Source organism: Balaenoptera ricei, chromosome 18 (assembly GCF_028023285.1).
Source record: "Balaenoptera ricei isolate mBalRic1 chromosome 18, mBalRic1.hap2, whole genome shotgun sequence".
NCBI classification, from domain to species: Eukaryota; Metazoa; Chordata; class Mammalia; order Artiodactyla; family Balaenopteridae; genus Balaenoptera; species Balaenoptera ricei.
This window is the reverse complement of record NC_082656.1, coordinates 80445108-80463420: the sequence shown is the minus strand read 5'-3', so window position 1 is coordinate 80463420 and position 18313 is coordinate 80445108. Positions and strand designations below refer to the sequence as shown.

Sequence of the window (18313 nt, the reverse complement as noted above, 5' to 3'; positions counted from 1 at the left end):
TTTGGCTTCTGGATACATAAGTGGTGCATCCGAAGGAAACTAAAAGAAGGGAGAAAAACTATGGGAAGATCAGAGCCTTTTCATAGGAGAGTGTGATCAAGGTCACTGAATGTCACAGGGAGATGAGGAAAGGCAGGAGAGCAGAAAAGTGACAGCTGGATAGAGAACCGAGGGCAGTGGCAATCACCGTAGGGACGTGTCCAGATCGGTAGGGGAGGAAGCAGAACTTCAGTGGGCTCAGTAGAGGAAATTAGGAACTCAGAAGAATAAATATGAGCTGCTTTTTCTAAAAGGATGGATTTGAAAGAAAGGAGAAAGGGCCATGGGTGATGATATATGAAGGGCAAAGTAAAAAGGTTTTGTTTTACTCTTCAGGGACTTGGAAACATAGACCTATATGTTTTTTTCCATGGTGAGCATCTTTCCTGGGGTACAGTGTATGCCGGTGGTGACCGTACAGTTAGAACCTGTGACCAGCGATTTTCCATGTAATCAACGTGCTCGCTACCTGGCCTGTCTTCTTCCACATGTGTCCTCATGTGACAGCGTGATAAGTACTCCGATTTGAAGCTGGATGATGCGGAGTGAGAACTCAAGGTTTGCCACCGCCTAGGTAGAACGCAGTGCACCAAATAATGAAAATCCCATCTTGGAACATTAGAAATTTCTAACAGTATCAGCCCATGCTGTCACAACCGATAACTCTAAAAGCGCACCAACGGGACGGGGGAGGATGCAGAGAATAAATTGAATTAGACAGTATTTACTGGAACTATGGCAGCTGATCCAGATAAGGAGGAAGGATGTGGGCACAAATGGAACCAGACTGTGAATGGGGTGAAAGACGGGCAGACAGATGAAAGGCAAAGACCAGTGCAACAGCAGGGACAAATGGAAAACAGAATTCAAAATGTAAGAGATATTAAAGCACATTTGTTCCGGCAAACATGGATCTCACAAACGGATTGTGACAGCCATCGTCGTGACAGATTTTCTCCTAACCATTCAGAGTCAGTATCTCCTTCTCATTTTTTTCCTTAATCATTTTTAAATCAGCCTCTTAAAGGAATACACTTATTTTTCTTTATATGGAATAGTAATACTGCCCTTGCAAACACTCAATGTTCTTAGCAAACAAAATCCTCCCATGAGTTGGAAAGGTGAAGAAGTAAAGTTCATTCTTTTGCAAAGAAAGATACTTAATTTTAGTTTCCAAAGGGAAAAGATACATGACTGTAGCTATTACAAATTCAGAACAATGAGAACAGGAAACGATCCCACAGAACTGGCACAGATAAATAAGACAGCCATGTTCTAAACTCAGATTCAGAATCGTGCGCTCCAAGTTAACTTTTGCAAAGATCCAAGTGATAAACTTCCCAGCAGTGGAACAAGTCACAGCTGACAAGATGCGAGAAAGCGCAACGTCCCTTCTGCAGGAGGGGGGACCAGGGAGTGACTCTACCCCACGGCCTGTCACGCGGGGCCATGACCTGGTGACCCTCAGAACCACAGCGCAGCTCACAGTTTCTCCAATGAAGATAACTTCGCTTACCTTGCTTTCAGAATTAATGAGACAAGTTTTTTTTAAGAACCCAGGGCTGCTAAGCACTAATTATTATTGTTCTAAGCCCTCCTGAGAATAAACCTTTTGAGACAAGTGATCTGGAGGGGGTCCAGAGCACAGAGAGCGAAGAGGCAGATGTGCAGGCTTTTGTTAGAGGCAAGAACAATAGGGTCTCAGGCACGATGTGCCTATTAAATATGCTGAACTTTTTCTCGGACAAAAGATCATACTTGAAGGGATTGGAATTTCTTTGGTGTTCTTTATACCTAAAGAGCTGAAAGAAAAAAAAAATAAACGACGGGGCATACTCCTTTAGTTTAACACCATGTGGGGCTCAGGGCTCCAAACGCCTCACGCTTCGCCAAGGCTGAACTTACTCATGAAATTATACACTCAGGCGGTGCAATTAAACGTCCTTTGTCAGCGAATACATTTGGGGGCCCAGCCTCATCGTTTCAGCCGGCACCATGACCGTGGGGCTTTCTTCCGACGAGGGATGAGTTTCCATGTGTCCCCAAGAGTGGATGTTGGGATGCTGTGCAAACTGCCCTTGACTTCAGCCCTCACTCACCTGCGTGGGATTCTCCGGAGGCAGTATCCTCCTAGGAGAATACACTTCACGTGACCTCACGCTCATTAACTCAAAATTCAGTTGTGCTGGTTCACTTCCCTTCCCCTCCCAGAGGAGAACAGATAATAATTACAAACCCAGTCCGGCTAATTATGGACTTTGGATGCCTGTTAAAATGTCCCTGCATGGTTGGTCTCCAGATTTCTGCCAGCTTGCAAAACTGCATTGACTAAACCAACTATGAAACGCTGCACGGAACGAGACCTCATTTCACACCATCGAGGGAAACGACGTCCGTCTGAAATCATGTAAGCACGCCTAAAATATATACACTTAAATTCTACCACCCTATCTCTTCTTCTATCTTTCTATGGTTTTTCAAGGCATCTGCCTACCATTTTCATCCAGGTAGGTCAATAGGATGGAGCTCGATTCTGTCCCTTCCGTGGCATAGTCCAGTGGGATATTTCCATTGACGTCCTGGAGAAGGACATTAGCTCCAGCCTGTAAGTGAAAACGGACAAATTTAACATTATATATACTGTTAGCATAGAAAGCAGATCCAAACTTTCATTTCTATCTTATTCAGGAAACAGACCCAGAAAAGTTTACATTAGATACAGCCGGCAGGATCACATAGCAAATTGGAATTATTTTTTAAGACAAATCATATTAGATACTTTGTGAGAAACTCTCATGGTCCAAAAAGGTTCAACTGACCCTTGACAGGCAAGACCCTAGCCGCAAGTACTCCTCTCCACCCGCCTTGCCAAACCCAAAATATCCAATCCCCGGCTGCTAAAGCAGGCACGCCTCTATGCTGGCTGCCCTAGACATGCCTGGCTGTGTCCTAACACAACAGAAGTGGCCCTGCCTTCAGGGTCTGAACGGAGAACTCCTGAATGAACTTTGACTGATCTTCCCCAAACTATCTGTTAAATCTTTAATCTCCTTGCTCTCCACAGAAACTCATTTGAGAGCTGTTCTCACACTAAGGTCTTTTTGATAAAGGCTGAGCTTCAATAAAGGCTTCTGGTTGGTTTTCCTCTTTCCAAAAACTGTTTTCCAACAAAAAGCATAATCTGTAGACATTAATGGATGGAATATATTAAATACGACTCTCACACACCTTTTAGCTTCAAAGGGCTCTCCCTCAAGCACCTCTGAGCCCACCGCTAGACTCTTGGCACGTCCCAGACTGAATACAATGATAGATGCGCTTTCATTCTTAAAAATGTAGTCATATCAGTTGTCACCCTTGCTCTGCATTCTTTAATGAGCTCCGTAAAATTTATCAGGCAAGATTTCCCGTATGCCTCCTCCCAATAACCTGTCACTAAACTCAGGCCAAACAAATGAAAGTTTCACCTGATTCTTCTTCCTGAATAGGAGTCTGTACTGCAATGTGAATACAGTTAATATGGTTCATATAATATCCAAATTCATAACTTTACATAAAAAGGAACATCACATTAATAGCTTTATATATTAAAATGTGGGGTTTTGCCTTGTGTGTGTGTGTATGTGTGTATATGTGTATGTGTGTGTGTGTGTGTGTGTGTGTGTGTGTATCTATATACTGCTTTCCTATGCCTTAGCAAGTCTGCACAGGTTTTCCAAAAGACTGCTGTAATATAGTAAAAAGAAAATTAAAAAGTAGGTCAAAGTGGTAGCATATTCCCTCCACGTAAGTTGTACTGCTCACCTTACCATCCAGAGTGAACCACATTATATTTTCTATAACCATATGAAGATACTTCTTTATTTGAACAGGTCAAGTTAGATAGTTCAAATTTTCCCTTACCTAAGGAAAATGTCGTTATAAGGTCCTAAAGATTTCAGATTATCTTCTTAGTGCATTTCATTTTGTTTCAGTTATTCAGAGTTTGAAAAGAAGTTACTTGAGGCAATAGTCTTAAGTAGACTTTGCTAATGATTCCTTTCCTTTAGTCTCCAACCAGAATAACGTTTTGCATATTTACCCAAGCTTCATTGGTTAAAGAATCAATTAAGACACGGAACTACAGGGCGTCCTTGCTGATTTCAATACTAAGAGGTGGGAGATAATCAAGTTACTCTTTTTTGCCAATGCAGAGACGTTTCAGAGAGGATCTTATCTATGTCAAACATCTGGGCGGCAGATGACAGTGAATATGATTGAGTCACATATTATCAATACCAGCAAAAATAAATAGGTGAGCAACGTGATGCCCAGGGAGAGGGGGCACTGGGGGAGAATATTTTCTATTCTTTCAGGAGTAATGAGGCTCTTTCAAAGAGAGTCTGAAACTGAAACTCGGTGCTGAATATTTTAGTTGGGTTCATTCGTTGAAATTTCAACCCCCACTGGTCTGTGCTGCTGAACGACCAGGTGTTATTTCCTGTAGAGACCTTCCTGGGGGGTCGGGAACTTCCCTAATCACAGATCACATCTCATTCCCCTTTACGTGCCCAACGGTGCCTGGGACATATTAGGCCCTAAAAACAATTTACTGAAACAAATTGAAAATTAAGCAAACGCTGAACTTAACTAATTACTAAAAATTGAGGCAAAGGATTATGTTTTTTGTGATAATTATTTTTAACTAAATTTTCTGACATTCATTTTTAAGAGTATATACATGAAATTACAAAATCACTCTATGCATACTTAAGTTTCCTGCCTTCACTCTTTCTAGATGGATGACAATTGTGGGAGACTTTTTCTCCCTTCTCTCCCCTTTCCATCAGTCCCTCCCTCTCTCCCCCTTCCCCCTCCCTCCCCCTCCCTCCCCTTCCCCCTCTCTCCGCCTCCCCCCTTCCTCCCTCCCCCCTTCCTCCCTCCCTTTCTTTCTTTTTAGTATGTACATCGTGAAAATAAGGATATTCTTTTGCATAAGTGTTATCAAGATCAGAAAGTCTGGCATCGCTAAATTCCATTATATAAAGCCCAGTCCACACCCAAGTTTCATTAATTTTTCCAATGACATCCTTGATCGCTATCACCCCCTGGCTCAAGACAGAATGAGGGGTTACCCGGGGCATTTGCTTTTCCCCCCCTTGATCGCTATCACCCCCTGGCTCAGGACAGAATGAGGGGTTACCCGGGGCATTTGCTTTTCCCCCCCTTGATCGCTATCACCCCCTGGCTCAGGACAGAATGAGGGGTTACCCGGGGCATTTGCTTTTTCCCCCCTTGATCGCTATCACCCCCTGGCTCAGGACAGAATGAGGGGTTACCCGGGGCATTTGCTTTTCCCCCCCTTGATCGCTATCACACCCTGGCTCAGGACAGAATGAGGGGTTACCCGGGGCATTTGCTTTTCCTTTCTCTTTAGCCTTCTTCCACTTGAAACAGTTCTTCTGTCTTCTTCTTTAAGACCTTCTCTCATAGGTCCTTCCAATGAGATTTTTGGCAGGCAACCACAGAGGGGATACTGTGTTCTTCCCATGGTGCCGTATCAGAAGACTCCTGATGTGCCTTGATCCCGGTGGTGATGAAGGTAACTTTGATCACTTGGTCGAGTGATGTTTTTAGACTGTCAAGTTGCAGCTGAGAACCCATGGGTTCATACTGATATCAGTAAAGAAATGAATCCCTGACTACAGGGGAGAAGAAAGCTCTTCCTTACGACAGAATACCAACTAGTACATGTAGCAGGAATGATAAGGTTAGAATTTAGCATTCATTAGAGTAATAATTCAGATGAGAGTCACCAGGGGATGCTAAAACTATTGGAAATACTGGAGTATTGGAAAGGTCAAAGTTTGGGAGAATCGTTGATGAGGAATAAAATATTTACATAGTCTGCAAACACCTTGCCACAAAATATTCCATTTAACTATAAAAATGCTGGCATCAAACATGATAGGGAAAATAGAAAAATTATGTGAGTGGGTATTTGGTGCTTTTGAATTGCAGAGAGTTTCTCTTCTTTTTTTAATTGAAGTATAGTTGGTTTACAATGTTGTGTTAATTTCTGCTGTACAGCAAAGTGACTCAGTTATACATTCTTTTTTATATTCTTGTTTATCCCAGGAGTTTCTCTTCTTTGAATAGGAAATTTTGTACTCCTGTGCTAAGGTAAAGGTTATCCCAAACTAATATATAACACACACGCAATTATTTTAGGACAGAGAACATGCTATTGGCATCCTGTAAGCTTTTGTCTTAAGGACACTGGGAATTGTATTGTGAGACCAGAGAGTGTCTCTAATCTCCCTCACATCTTCCAAGTGCCACGTCTTCTGGACCCCATCGTCCCTCCAACCCATTATTTCCACTGGCCTCTGGCTCACTCCCCTCCAGCCACACAGGCCTCCTCACCGTCCCTCACGTAATGCCCAGCTCCCACTGACTTTACCTGCTGGTCCAGCTGCCTGGAACGCTTTCTCCCTTGGGCATCTTGAGATGGCTGTTCCTCTACAGCTTTTTCATCGAATCGCTGTTTAAAAGTCCCCATCCCCCAATACTTCATCACCTTACTCTGTTCTAATTTTCTCACCGTGATGATTATGATCCAATGTCTTAAGCACACACATATTTACTTATCGACCATATCCCACACTAGATTTGAAGCTCCATGAGACAAAATACTTTGATATTTCTATATCTCTGGGATCTAATACAAGCTCTATGTGCTCAGAAAACAATTATTAGTAAATAAATGAATGAATTATTAAAACTGTTAAATTATGTATTTATATATATTTTTTCTATTTATATATTTTTTCATTTTTATTTTAGCACTGACAATTTGAAATGTTAGAGCTTTCATTTTGTTTTGTGTTTTTTTTTTTTTTTTTTTTCTGGAGCATCAAGTTTATTCACTAGAATTGGAAGAACCAGGAGCATCAAGTTTATTCACTAGAATTGGAAGAACCAAGGAGTTCTTGGAACAAGTACTATCCCCCTCCCCCACCAACACGGAAGACAGAAGAGCGGGGGAGGGGAGACGTGCCCCAGGAATGACAGTCCAAGTCTCTCAAGTTTCACCCAGGTGGGGGTTGAGGGGCAGACCTGCAGCCACGGTGGCCTCGCTTTCGGTCGCCCAGGCTGCTCCGGACCATCCTCTGAGCTGGCCAGGGTCTTGGATACGATGCTTCTGAAGGCCGTGCAGAGAACACACTCCTCTTCCCCTGCACCGGGCCCCAGGGAGCACGGCGGCCTGACCTTCCTGCCTCGGTCATCCATGGGGTTCACATGGGCTCACTTTATTATGACGCCTCAGGCTGGGCAGCTTGCAACAAAGATGTTTCAAAATAAAGGCCCAGATTCTCCCAGCCACCCCTTGCTTTTTCTGGCTCTGGCCAGAGACAGTGGATGAGGACACACTCTCAGGCTGCCCAGTGTGGGAGGACCCTCCAGTGTTGGACACACCCAGGGGGCAGCTGCTTCCCTCTGGGGCTCCAATCCTGCTGCTGCTGCTGGAGGTGGATGTCCCAGTGCCACACTGGGGGGCTGGGCTGGGGGTGGCAGTCCTCGCCTCCAGGCTGGGTGGGGGACAGGCAGACTCACCGGTCTTCTGCCCCGCCTGCTGGTCTTCCTGCAGCTGCACATTTTTTCTCTGGTAGAGCCACCTGGTTTGCAGGGAGGACACCACAGGGCTTGGAGGAGGCTCAAGTTCACTGCCACAGAGGTCCCCGCAAGAGAAAGGCTTCAGAGTTATGATGGAGACCTCCACCTTGGGTTTCTTGGAGCTCACACTGCCTGTCCCAGTGTCCTGGATCTGGTCGCAAGTCAAGCCCGGAGTCCTCACCATTGTCACCTCCAGGTCCTCTCCACAGGGTGGCTGGAGTGGCTCCTTCTGGCCCATGTTGACCCATGGATGCCTCATGAGGTCAGGTAAGGTGCCTCTGTCACTGGGGTTGAGGGCAATCATTTTTTGTAACAGATCCCTTATCTCCAAAGACAGATAAGGTGGGATGGGGTATTGCCCTTGTAGGATTTGCTTCCGCAGCTCCTGGGAGTCTTTTCCCACAAAGGGCCGGGACCCAGTTACCATGGTGTACAGCACTACTCCCAGGCTCCACACGTCCACCGCAGGGCCGCTGGAGCTCTGCCCCAGGAAGAGTTCCGGGGCAGCATAAGGGGGTGTGCCGCAGATCGTGTGCAGTGGGAAAATGTCATCACACTTGTTGCTGAGGCCAAAGTCTGTAAGTTTGATATTCATCTTGGAATCAAAGAGGAGGCTCGGTGGCTTCAGGTCCCGGTGCACGATGCCCCTCCGGTGGCAGTGCTGCAGGGCGGAGAGCAGCTGCCGGAACGGGCCTCGGGCCTGCGCCTCTGTCATACGGCCATGGGTCTTCAAGTAGCGGTGCATGTCCCCCCCACTGAGGTACTCCATCACCAGGATAAATGCCTCCTCTGTGTCAATCGTCCCCAGCAGTTTTACAATATTGGGGTGATTCAGAGCCTTCATACCGCACACTTCCCGGAAAAGTGCCTGGACACTTGAGAAGCTCTGACGCCTTTTCTTTATGACCTTCACAGCCACCTGTGTCCCGGTCAGAATGTGCCGGGCCAACTTCACTTTACCGAAGGTGCCTTCACCAATGGTGTGGAGGATCTGGAAGTCATCAATATGAGCCTTCTTGCCAGCAGATTTGGCTGTGAGGCCCTGCATCCTGGTGATCTGCTAACTACACTGACTGACAGCACTACCGAGCAACGCTAACTACGCTAACTAACAATGCTAACTGTACTAACAGGGCTAAGTGTGCTGTCTCCACTAACAACGCTAACTACGCTAACTGTACCAACAGCGCTAACGAGTACTAACTACACTAACTATGCTAATCAAGTATTAACTATACCAACAATACTCACTATGCTAACTGTAGAAAGAACAATGACACAAATAAAAAAGAGTAGAGAAAGGAGAAACGAAAATCAACAAAATGGCAGAAACAAGGAAAACACAAGCTAACTGTAGGTCCAAGGCCGTCAGGTCACCAAAAGCAGCTTCCTGGGCTCTAAGGACCAAAAACCTGGGCCCACCTTTCTCTTTCATAGGGCTTTGTGAAGTACATCACAATGGTGCACTCTGAGGTCAGAGCAAGAAATGGACCCATCACCGCTGGGGATACACCACAGTGGTTTTCTCACTTTTTGAGTTCAAGGCCCCTTTACACTTAGGAAAAAGGATCCCAAAGAAATTTTTCTTTACGTGTGTTATTAGATATTGGTATTCACTTTGTTATAAATAAAAATCTGCAGGATACTTCAGTGGCCTTTTTATTTCTAGTTTGAAAATGTGTAATAATTTTAAAGACCTCATAATGTCTACACTTGAAATGTTCAATTCCTTTTCCTTAAATTCTGGTCTCAAAATAACGTTACAACTTAACTGACTTTACGATACTATACAAAATGTTCTGTTGCATAAGACATGATACGGTACATTATGAAAGTCTATGAAGCTGAGAAAAGGTTTGCCAGGAAGGTCATTGAGCAGATTTCTCATCAGGAGCCTCGGAGGCCAGATGGCATGACTCAATGTACTTGAAGTGTTGAAGGAAAGAAACCGTCAACCAAGAATCCTATATCTAGCAAAACTTTCCTTCGAAAATGAGGGAGAAATCAAGACATTCCCAGTTAATCAAGAGTTGAGAGAGTTCTTAACCACCAGACCCGCCTGCCACAGGGAGTTCTTCAGGTTGGAGTCAAGGACCCTGGACAGTAGCTCAAAGCCTTATGAAGAAATAAAGACCTCTGGTAAAAGTAGACAGACGGGCGACGAGAAAAGCTAGTACTGTTGTAACTTTGGTTTGTAGCTCCACTTTTTGTCATCTATTTGATTTAAGAGACTAATATATAATAAAACACACACATACAAATCAAAAAAAAACAAAAAAAAGATCACCTCTTCACCTAGAAAAGTTACTTCACCCCCACTTTAGCCTAACTTTGGGAATTCCCATCAACAACATTCTTCTTTCCACTGTAGGAAGCAATGCTGCCAGAAGCTATGGCAAGCAGAGCCTCTTCTAAAATGCCTTTGATGACTGCAGCAACATGGATGCAACTAGAGATTATTAAGTGAAGTAAGTCAGAAAGAGAAAGATAAATACCATGTGATACCACTTACATGTGGAATCTAAAGTATGGCACAAATGAACCTATCTATGAAACAGCAACAGACTCACAGACATAGAGAACAGACTTGTGGTTGCCAAGGAGGAGGGGGGTGGGAGAGGGAAGGGCTGGGAGTGTGGCATTAGCAGATGTAAACTATTATATATAGGAGGGATAAACAAAAAGGTCCTACTCTACAGCACAGGGAACTAGAGTCAATATCCTGTGATAAACTATAATGGAAAAGAATATAAAAAAAGAATGTCTATATGTGTATAACTGAGTCACTTTGCCATACAGCAGGTTGGCACAAGATTGTAAATCAACTATACGTCAATAAAAACAATAAAATAAAATAAAAAATGCCTCTGATGATGTACACAGCCCCTGCTCCTGCTGACTACCTCTCTGCAGCACCCAACACTGTGAAACCCCGCCCCCAGCTGAGGTCACTCCAGTCCTGTGTCTCCTTCCTTTGTCCTCTGTCTCCCACCAGTGTTTCTCTAACAGAAACACAAAGAACTGCTGTGTTTTCACTCAGTCTCACTGTTCACGTTCCCACGCTTGATTTGGGCATCAGACCTGCAAGAGTTCAAAACTTACTGGGTGGTAGAACTGCCATTTCTCTGCCTGTCTCTCATTATAAAGAACTTCTCTGAAATTCTGAATTCACTGGTCTGGTCATCCATTCACCAGCAAGTATCTAGGTACTGGGGTTAAGAGCTAGGAATGAGATACAGTTGTTAGTAAAGAAACAACAAACCCCAAATGGAGTCACTTGTGCTAAGTCCCACGTCAGCAAACCAAGACTTAATAGCTAACCTAATTGCAGTTTCAGCCTCTCTCAGGAATGGGACCTTTCACCAATAGATCTGGAATTACCTGGTCAGCACTAGAGGGGTGACCCCCCACCTTCCCCCAAAAGGAAGGTGACCCTGCCTGAAACAATCCACTCTTAGCTAGAAACTTCCCTTTTCTGCCCCCTCCTGCCTGTAAAGTTCTTGCATTTTTTACAGCTCCACAGAGCTCCTTTCTACTTGCTCAATGGGATGCTGCCCGATTCATAAATCACTGAATAAAGCCAATTCGATCTTCAAATTTACTCAGTTAGAATTTTATGTTTTTAATACAGTGATGAGCAAAACAAATAAAAAGAGAGGCATCAAACTCTTCGGAGAGTGTATCCCATTATCCCTCACACTCTTGGAAGCCTGGGTCAGCAGAAATGGAGGAGAGCCAGTGACAAGAAAAAGCCTCTTGAAAACCAAATCAGAGGTCCTGAAATACTACAGACTTACTTGTACAAGTGGGTGGGAACAAGCAGAGAGTAGCAGTTGTTTATTACTGTACACTGTAATCGAGGGAAACATTTGGAGTTCAAGAATAGAGATTTAAAGATGAGATGCTAAAATTCATAACAACTTGTCCAAAACAGGCCAGAAAACCTTAAGTTTTCGCCTTGTTTAAAAGAAGTCCTAAGTGAAGGGAAAACCAAATATTATGAAAAATTTTGGAGACATCTCACACACCAACCTTCCCTTTATTTGAACTACTTCATTCTCATTACTTTAGAGTTATGTACACTCATAAAAGTTCATTTATTCTGAGTTGAGAAGTCCATTTTATCATCATGTGTATTGTGCTTACATTTTAAAATCAGAAAGAACTTCCCCAAGATAAAACTGATTCTTCATCTCTTTTGGTTTTACTATTCCAAAATAGATTAGGTGACTTGGGGTATTATTTTTACCCTATGTTGATTTGCCTACCTTGTAAAGGAGCAAGGAACTTTTCCTTCAACCCTTATTTTCCTAGTGATTTGTTTAAAATGAAAGGTAAATATGTGTTTGTGGGCATATAAGTGTGTGTGTGTACAATCATTTTTATATAGAGATTTATTATCTCTCAATTTATTTTGTACAAGAGGTTTGTCTCAGAAAATCAGTGTTTTCTTTTTTTTTTTTTTTTTTTTCACGATTCATATCTTTAATACTCTCTGACAGGCAAGTGAAAAGCAACAATGGATTTTTAAAAGGACCATGTCTGACACATGTCTGACAACACTGAGAGTGGGGAAGGAGGGAAGTTAACCAGCTAGCACAGTGCCTTGCATGTAGTAAGCACTGCAACATTTGTTAAATTGCAATGACTTGAAGTTGAAGATCATGATATATTTTTTTTTTTTTAGATTTTTAGAAATTTCATGTAATGTCTGAAACATTTATATTAACATATTTCCATACAAATAACCCAATGAAAGTTTAGTATTAGTTGTTTTGTTTGTTTGTTTTTTTATACTGCAGATTCTTATTAGGCATCAATTTTATACACATCAGTGTATACATGTCAATCCCAATCGCCCAATTCAGCACACCACCACCCCCATCCCACCGAAGTTTTCCCCCCTTGGTGTCCATATGTCCATTCTCTACATCTGTGTCTCAACTTCTGCCCTGCAAACTGGCTCATCTGTACCATTTTTCTAGGTTCCGCATACATGCATTAATATACGATATTTGTTTTTCTCTTTCTGACTTACTTCACTCTGTATGACAGTCTCTAGATCCATCCACTTCTCAACAAATGACTCAATTTCGTTCCTTTTTATGGCTGAGTAATATTCCATTGTATATATGTACCACAACTTCTTTATCCATTCGTCTGTTGATGGGCATTTAGGTTGCTTCCATGACCTGGCTATTGTAAATAGTGCTGCAATGAACATTCGGGTGCATGTGTCTTTTTGAGTTACGGTTTTCTCTGGGTATATGCCCAGTAGTGGGATTGCAGGGTCATATGGTAATTCTATTTTTAGTTTTTTAAGGAACCTCCATATTGTTCTCCATAGTGGCTGTATCAATTTACATTCCCACCAACAGTGCAAGAGGGTTCCCTTTTCTCCACACCCTCTCCAGCATTTGTTGTTTGTAGATTTTCTGATGATGCCCATTCTAACAGGAGTGAGGTGATACCTCATTGTAGTTTTGATTTGCATTTCTCTAATAATTAGTGATGTTGAGCAGCTTTTCATGTGCTTCGTGGCCGTCTGTATGTCTTCTTTGGAGAAATGTCTATTTAGGTCTTCTGCCCATTTTTGGATTGGGGTGTTTGTTTCTTTAATATTGAGCTGAATGAGCTGTTTATATATTTTGGAGATTAATCCTTTGTCCGTTGATTCGTTTGCAAATATTTTCTCCCATTCTGAGGGTTGTCTTTTCGTCTTGTTTATGGTTTCCTTTGCTGTGCAAAAGCTTTGAAGTTTCATTAGGTCCCATTTGTTTATTTTTGTTTTTATTTCCATTACTCTAGGAGGTGGATCAAAAAAGATCTTGCTGTGATTTATGTCAAAGAGTGTTCTTCCTGTGTTTTCCTCTAAGAGTTTTATAGTGTCCAGTCTTATATTTAGGTCTCTAATCCATTTTGAGTTTATTTTTGTGTATGGTGTTAGGGAGTATTCTAATTTCATTCTTTTACATGTAGCTGTCCAGTTTTCCCAGCACCACTTATTGAAGAGACTGTCTTTTCTCCATTGTATATCTTTGCCTCCTTTGTCATAGATTAGTTGACCATAGGTGCGTGGGTTAATCTCTGGGCTTTCTATCTTGTTCCATTGATCTATGTTTCTGTTTTGGTGCCAGTACCATATTGTCTTGATTACTGTAGCTTTGTAGTATAGTCTAAAGTCAGGGAGTCTGATTCCTCCAGCTCCATTTTTTTGCCTCAATACTGCTTTGGCTATTCGGGGTCTTTTGCGTCTCCATACAAATTTTAAGATGATTTGTTCTGGCTCCGTAAAAAATGTCATTGGTAATTTGATAGGGATTGCATTGAATCTGTAGATTGCTTTGGGTAGTATACTCATTTTCACAATGTTGATCCTTCCAATCCAAGAACATGGTATATCTCTCCATCTGTTGGTATCATCTTTAATTTCTTTCATCAGTGTCTTATAGTTTTCTGCATACAGGTCTTTTGTCTCCCTACGTAGGTTTATTCCTAGGTATTTTATTCTTTTTGTTGCAATGGTAAATGGGAGTGTTTCCATAATTTCTCTTTCAGATTTTTCATCATTAGTGTATAGGAATGCAAGAGATTTCTGTGCATTAATTTTGGCTGTCTTCATTTCTTTTCATTCTTTTTTCTTTAGTCTGTTCCGCAGCAGTGAATTCCATCATTCTGTCTTCCAGGTCACTTATCCGTTCTTCTGCCTCAGTTATTCTGCTATTGATTCCTTCTAGTGTAGTTTTCATTTCAGTTATTGTATTGGTCATCTCTGTTTGTTTGTTCTTTAATTCTTCTAGGTCTTTGTTAATCATTTCTTGCATCTTCTCAATCTTTGCCTCCATTCTTATTCCAAGGTCCTGGATCATCTTCACTATCATTATTCTGAATTCTTTTTCTGGAAGGTTGCCTATCTCCACTTCATTTAGTTGTTTTTCTGGGGTTTTTTCTTGTTCCTTCATCTGGTACATAGCCCTCTGCCTTTTCATCTTCTCTATCTTTCTGTAACTGTGGTTTTTGGTCCACAGGCTGCAGGATTATAGTTTTTCTTGCTTCTGTTGTCTGCCCTCTGGTGGTTGAGGCTATCTAAGAGGCTTGATGGGAGGCTCTGGTGGTGGGTAGAGCTGACTGTTGCTGTGGCGGTCAGAGCTCAGTAAAACCTTAATCCACTTGACTGTTGATGGGTGGGGCTGGGTTCCCTCCCTGTTGCTGTGGCGGTCAGAGCTCAGTAAAACCTTAATCCACTTGACTGTTGATGGGTGGGGCTGGGTTCCCTCCCTGTTGGCTGTTTTGCCTGAGGCAACCCAACACTGGAGCCTACCCGTGCTCTTTGGTGGGGTCAATGGCAGACTCTGGGAGGGCTCACGCCAAGGAGAACTTCCCAGAACCTCTGCTGCCAGTGTCCTTATCCCCACGGTGAAACAGAGCCACCACTCGCCTCTGCAGGAGACCCCCCAACACCAGCAGGTAGGTCTGGTTCAGTCTCCCCCAGGCTCACTGCTCCTTCCCCTGGGTCCTGATGCACACATTACTTTGTGTGTGCCCTCCAAGAGTGGGGTCTCTGTTTCCCCCAGTCCCGTCAAAGTCCTGCAATCCAATTCCCACTAGGCTTCAAAGTCTGATTCTCTAGGAATTCCTCCTCCCGTTGCCTGACCCCCAGGTTGGGAAGCCTGACGTGGGGCTCAGAACCTTTACTCCAGTGGGTGGACTTCTGTGGTATAAGTGTTCGCCAGTCTGTGAGTCACCCACCCAGCAGTTACGGGGTTTGATTTTACTCTGCTTGCGCCCCTCCTACCGTCTCACTGTGGCTTCTCCTCTGTCCTTGGACGTGGGGTATCCTCCTTGGTGAAGTCCAGGGTCTTCCTGTCAATGATGGTCCAGCAGTCAGTTGTGATTCTGGTGCTCTCGCAAGAGGGAGTGACAGCACGTCCTTCTACTCCGCCATCTTGGTTAATCTCTGTGCATTAATTTTGTATCCTGCAACGTTACCATATTCATTAATTAGCTCTAGCAGTTTTCTGGTGGCAGTTTTAGGATTCTCTATGTATAGTATCATGTCATCCGCAAACAGTGACAGTTTTACTTCTTTTCCAATTTGTATTCCTTTTATTTCTTTTTCTTCTCTGATTGCCGTGGCTAGGACTTCCAGAACTATGTTGAGTAATAGTGGTGAGAGTGGACATCCTTGTCTCGTTCCTGATCTTAGAGGAAATGCTTTCAGTTTTTCACCATTGAGAATGATGTTTGCTGTGGGTTTGTCATATATGGCCTTTATTATGTTGAGGTAGATTCCCTCTATGCCCACTTTCTGGAGAGTTTTTATCATAAATGGGTGTTGAATTTTGTCAAAAGCTTTTTCTGCATCTATTGAGATGATCATATGGTTTTTATTCTTCAATTTGTTAATATGGTGTATCACACATTGATTGATTTGCGTATATTGAAGAATCCTTGCATCCCTGGGATAAATCCCACTTGATCGTGGTGTATGATCCTTTTAATGTGTTGTTGGATTCTGTTTGCTAGTATTTTGTTGAGGATTTTTGCATCTATATTCATCAGTGATATTGGTCTGTAATTTTCTTTTTTTGTAGTGTCTTTGTCTGGTTTTCCTATCAGGGTGATGGTGGCCTCATAGAATGAGTTTGGGAGTGTTCCTTCCTCTGCAATTTTTTGGAACACTTTGAGAAGGATAGGTGTTAGCTATTCTCTAAATGTTTGATAGAATTCACCTGTGAAGCCATCTGGTCCTGGACTTTTGTTTGTTGGAAGATTTTTAATCACAGTTTCAATTTCATTACTTGTGATTGGTCTGTTCATATTTTCTGTTTCTTCCTGGTTCAGTCTTGGAAGGTTATACCTTTCTAAAAATTTGTCCATTGCTTCCAGGTTGTCCATTTTATTGGCATAAAGTTGCCAGTAGTAGTCTCTTAGGATGCTTTGTATTTCTGCGGTGTCTGTTGTAACTTCTCCTTTTTCATTTCTGATTTTATTGATTTGAGTCCTCGCCCTCTTTTTCTTGATGAGTCTGGCTAATGGCTTATCAATTTTGTTTATCTTCTCAAATAACCAACTTTTAGTTTTATTGATCTTTGCTATTGTTTTCTTTCTTTCTATTTCATTTATTTCTGCTCTGATCTTTATGATTTCTTTCCTTCTGCTAACTTTGGGTTTTGTTTGTTCTTCTTTCTCTAGTTTCTTTAGGTGTAAGGTTAGATTGTTTACTTGAGATTTTTCTTGTTTCTTTAGGTAGGCTTGTATAGCTATAAAACTTCCCTCTTAGAACTGCTTTTGCTGCATCCCATAGGTTTTGGGTTGTCGTGTTTTCATTGTCATTTGTCTCTAGGTATTTTTTTATTTCCTCTTTGATATCTTCAGTGATCTCTTGGTTATTTAGTAACGTATTGTTTAGCCTCCATGTGTTTGTCTTTTTTACGTTTTTTTCCCTGTAATTCATTTCTAATCTCATAGCGTTGTGGTCAGAAAAGATGCTTGATATGATTTCAATTTTCTTAAATTTACTGAGGCTTGATTTGTGACCCAAGATGTGATCTATGCTGGATAATGTTCCATGCGCACTTGAGAAGAACGTGTAATCTGCTGTTTTTGGATGGAATGTCCTATATATATCAATTAAATCTATCTGGTCTATTGTGTCATTTAAAGCTTCTGTTTCCTTATTTATTTTCATTTTGGATGATCTGTCCATTGGTGTAAGTGAGGTGTTAAAGTCCCCCACTATGATTGTGTTACTGTCAATTTCCTCTTTTATAGCTGTTACCAGTTGCCTTAGTATTGAGGTGCTCCTATGTTGGGTGCATATATATTTATAATTGTTATATCTTCTTCTTGGACTGATCCCTGGATCATTATGTAGTGTCCTTCCTTGTCTCTTGTAACATTCTTTATTTTAAAGTCTATTTTATCTGATATGAGTATAGCTACTCCAGCTTTCTTTTGATTTCCATTTGCATGGAATATCTTTTTCCATCCCCTCACTTTCAGTCTGTATGTGTCCCTAGGTCTAAAGTGGGTCTCTTGTAGACAGCATATATATGGGTCTTGTTTTTGTATCCATTCAGCCAGTCTATATCTTTTGGTTGGGGCATTTAATCCATTCACGTTTAAGGTAATTATCGATATGTATGTTCCTATGACCATTTTCTTAATTGTTTTGGGTTTGTTTTTGTAGGTCCTTTTCTTCTCTTGTGTTTCCCACTTAGAGAAGTTCCTTTAGCATTTGTTGTAGAGCTGGTTTGGTGGTGCTGAATTCTCTTAGCTTTTGCTTGTCTGTAAAGCTTTTGATTTCTCCATCAAATCTAAATGAGATCCTTGCCGGGTAGAGTAATCTTGGTTGTAGGTTCTTCCCTTTCATCACTTTAAATATATCATGCCACTCCCTTCTGGCTTGCAGAGTTTCTGCTGAGAAATCAGCTGTTAACCTTATGGGAGTTCCCTTGTATGTTATTTGTCGTTTTTCCCTTGCTGCTTTCAATAATTTTTCTTTGTCTTTAATTTTTGCCACTTTGATTACTATGTGTCTCGGCGTGTTTCTCCTTGGGTTTATCCTGTATGGGACTCTCTGCGCTTCCTGGACTTGGGTGGCTATTGCCTTTAC

At 42.2% G+C, this 18313-nt stretch overlaps 1 protein-coding gene across 2 annotated transcripts in view; it reads right to left on the bottom strand.

Moving 5' to 3' along the window:
* The window catches only part of MYO16 (myosin XVI), a 554921-nt gene that overhangs the window by 324245 nt on the left and 212363 nt on the right, over positions 1 to 18313 (bottom strand). For both annotated transcript variants that reach the window (XM_059902572.1, XM_059902571.1), the window contains exon 5: positions 2534 to 2642. In XM_059902572.1, coding sequence (XP_059758555.1) covers positions 2534 to 2642 — 109 coding nt within the window. The remainder of the gene's footprint in view (positions 1 to 2533; positions 2643 to 18313) is intronic.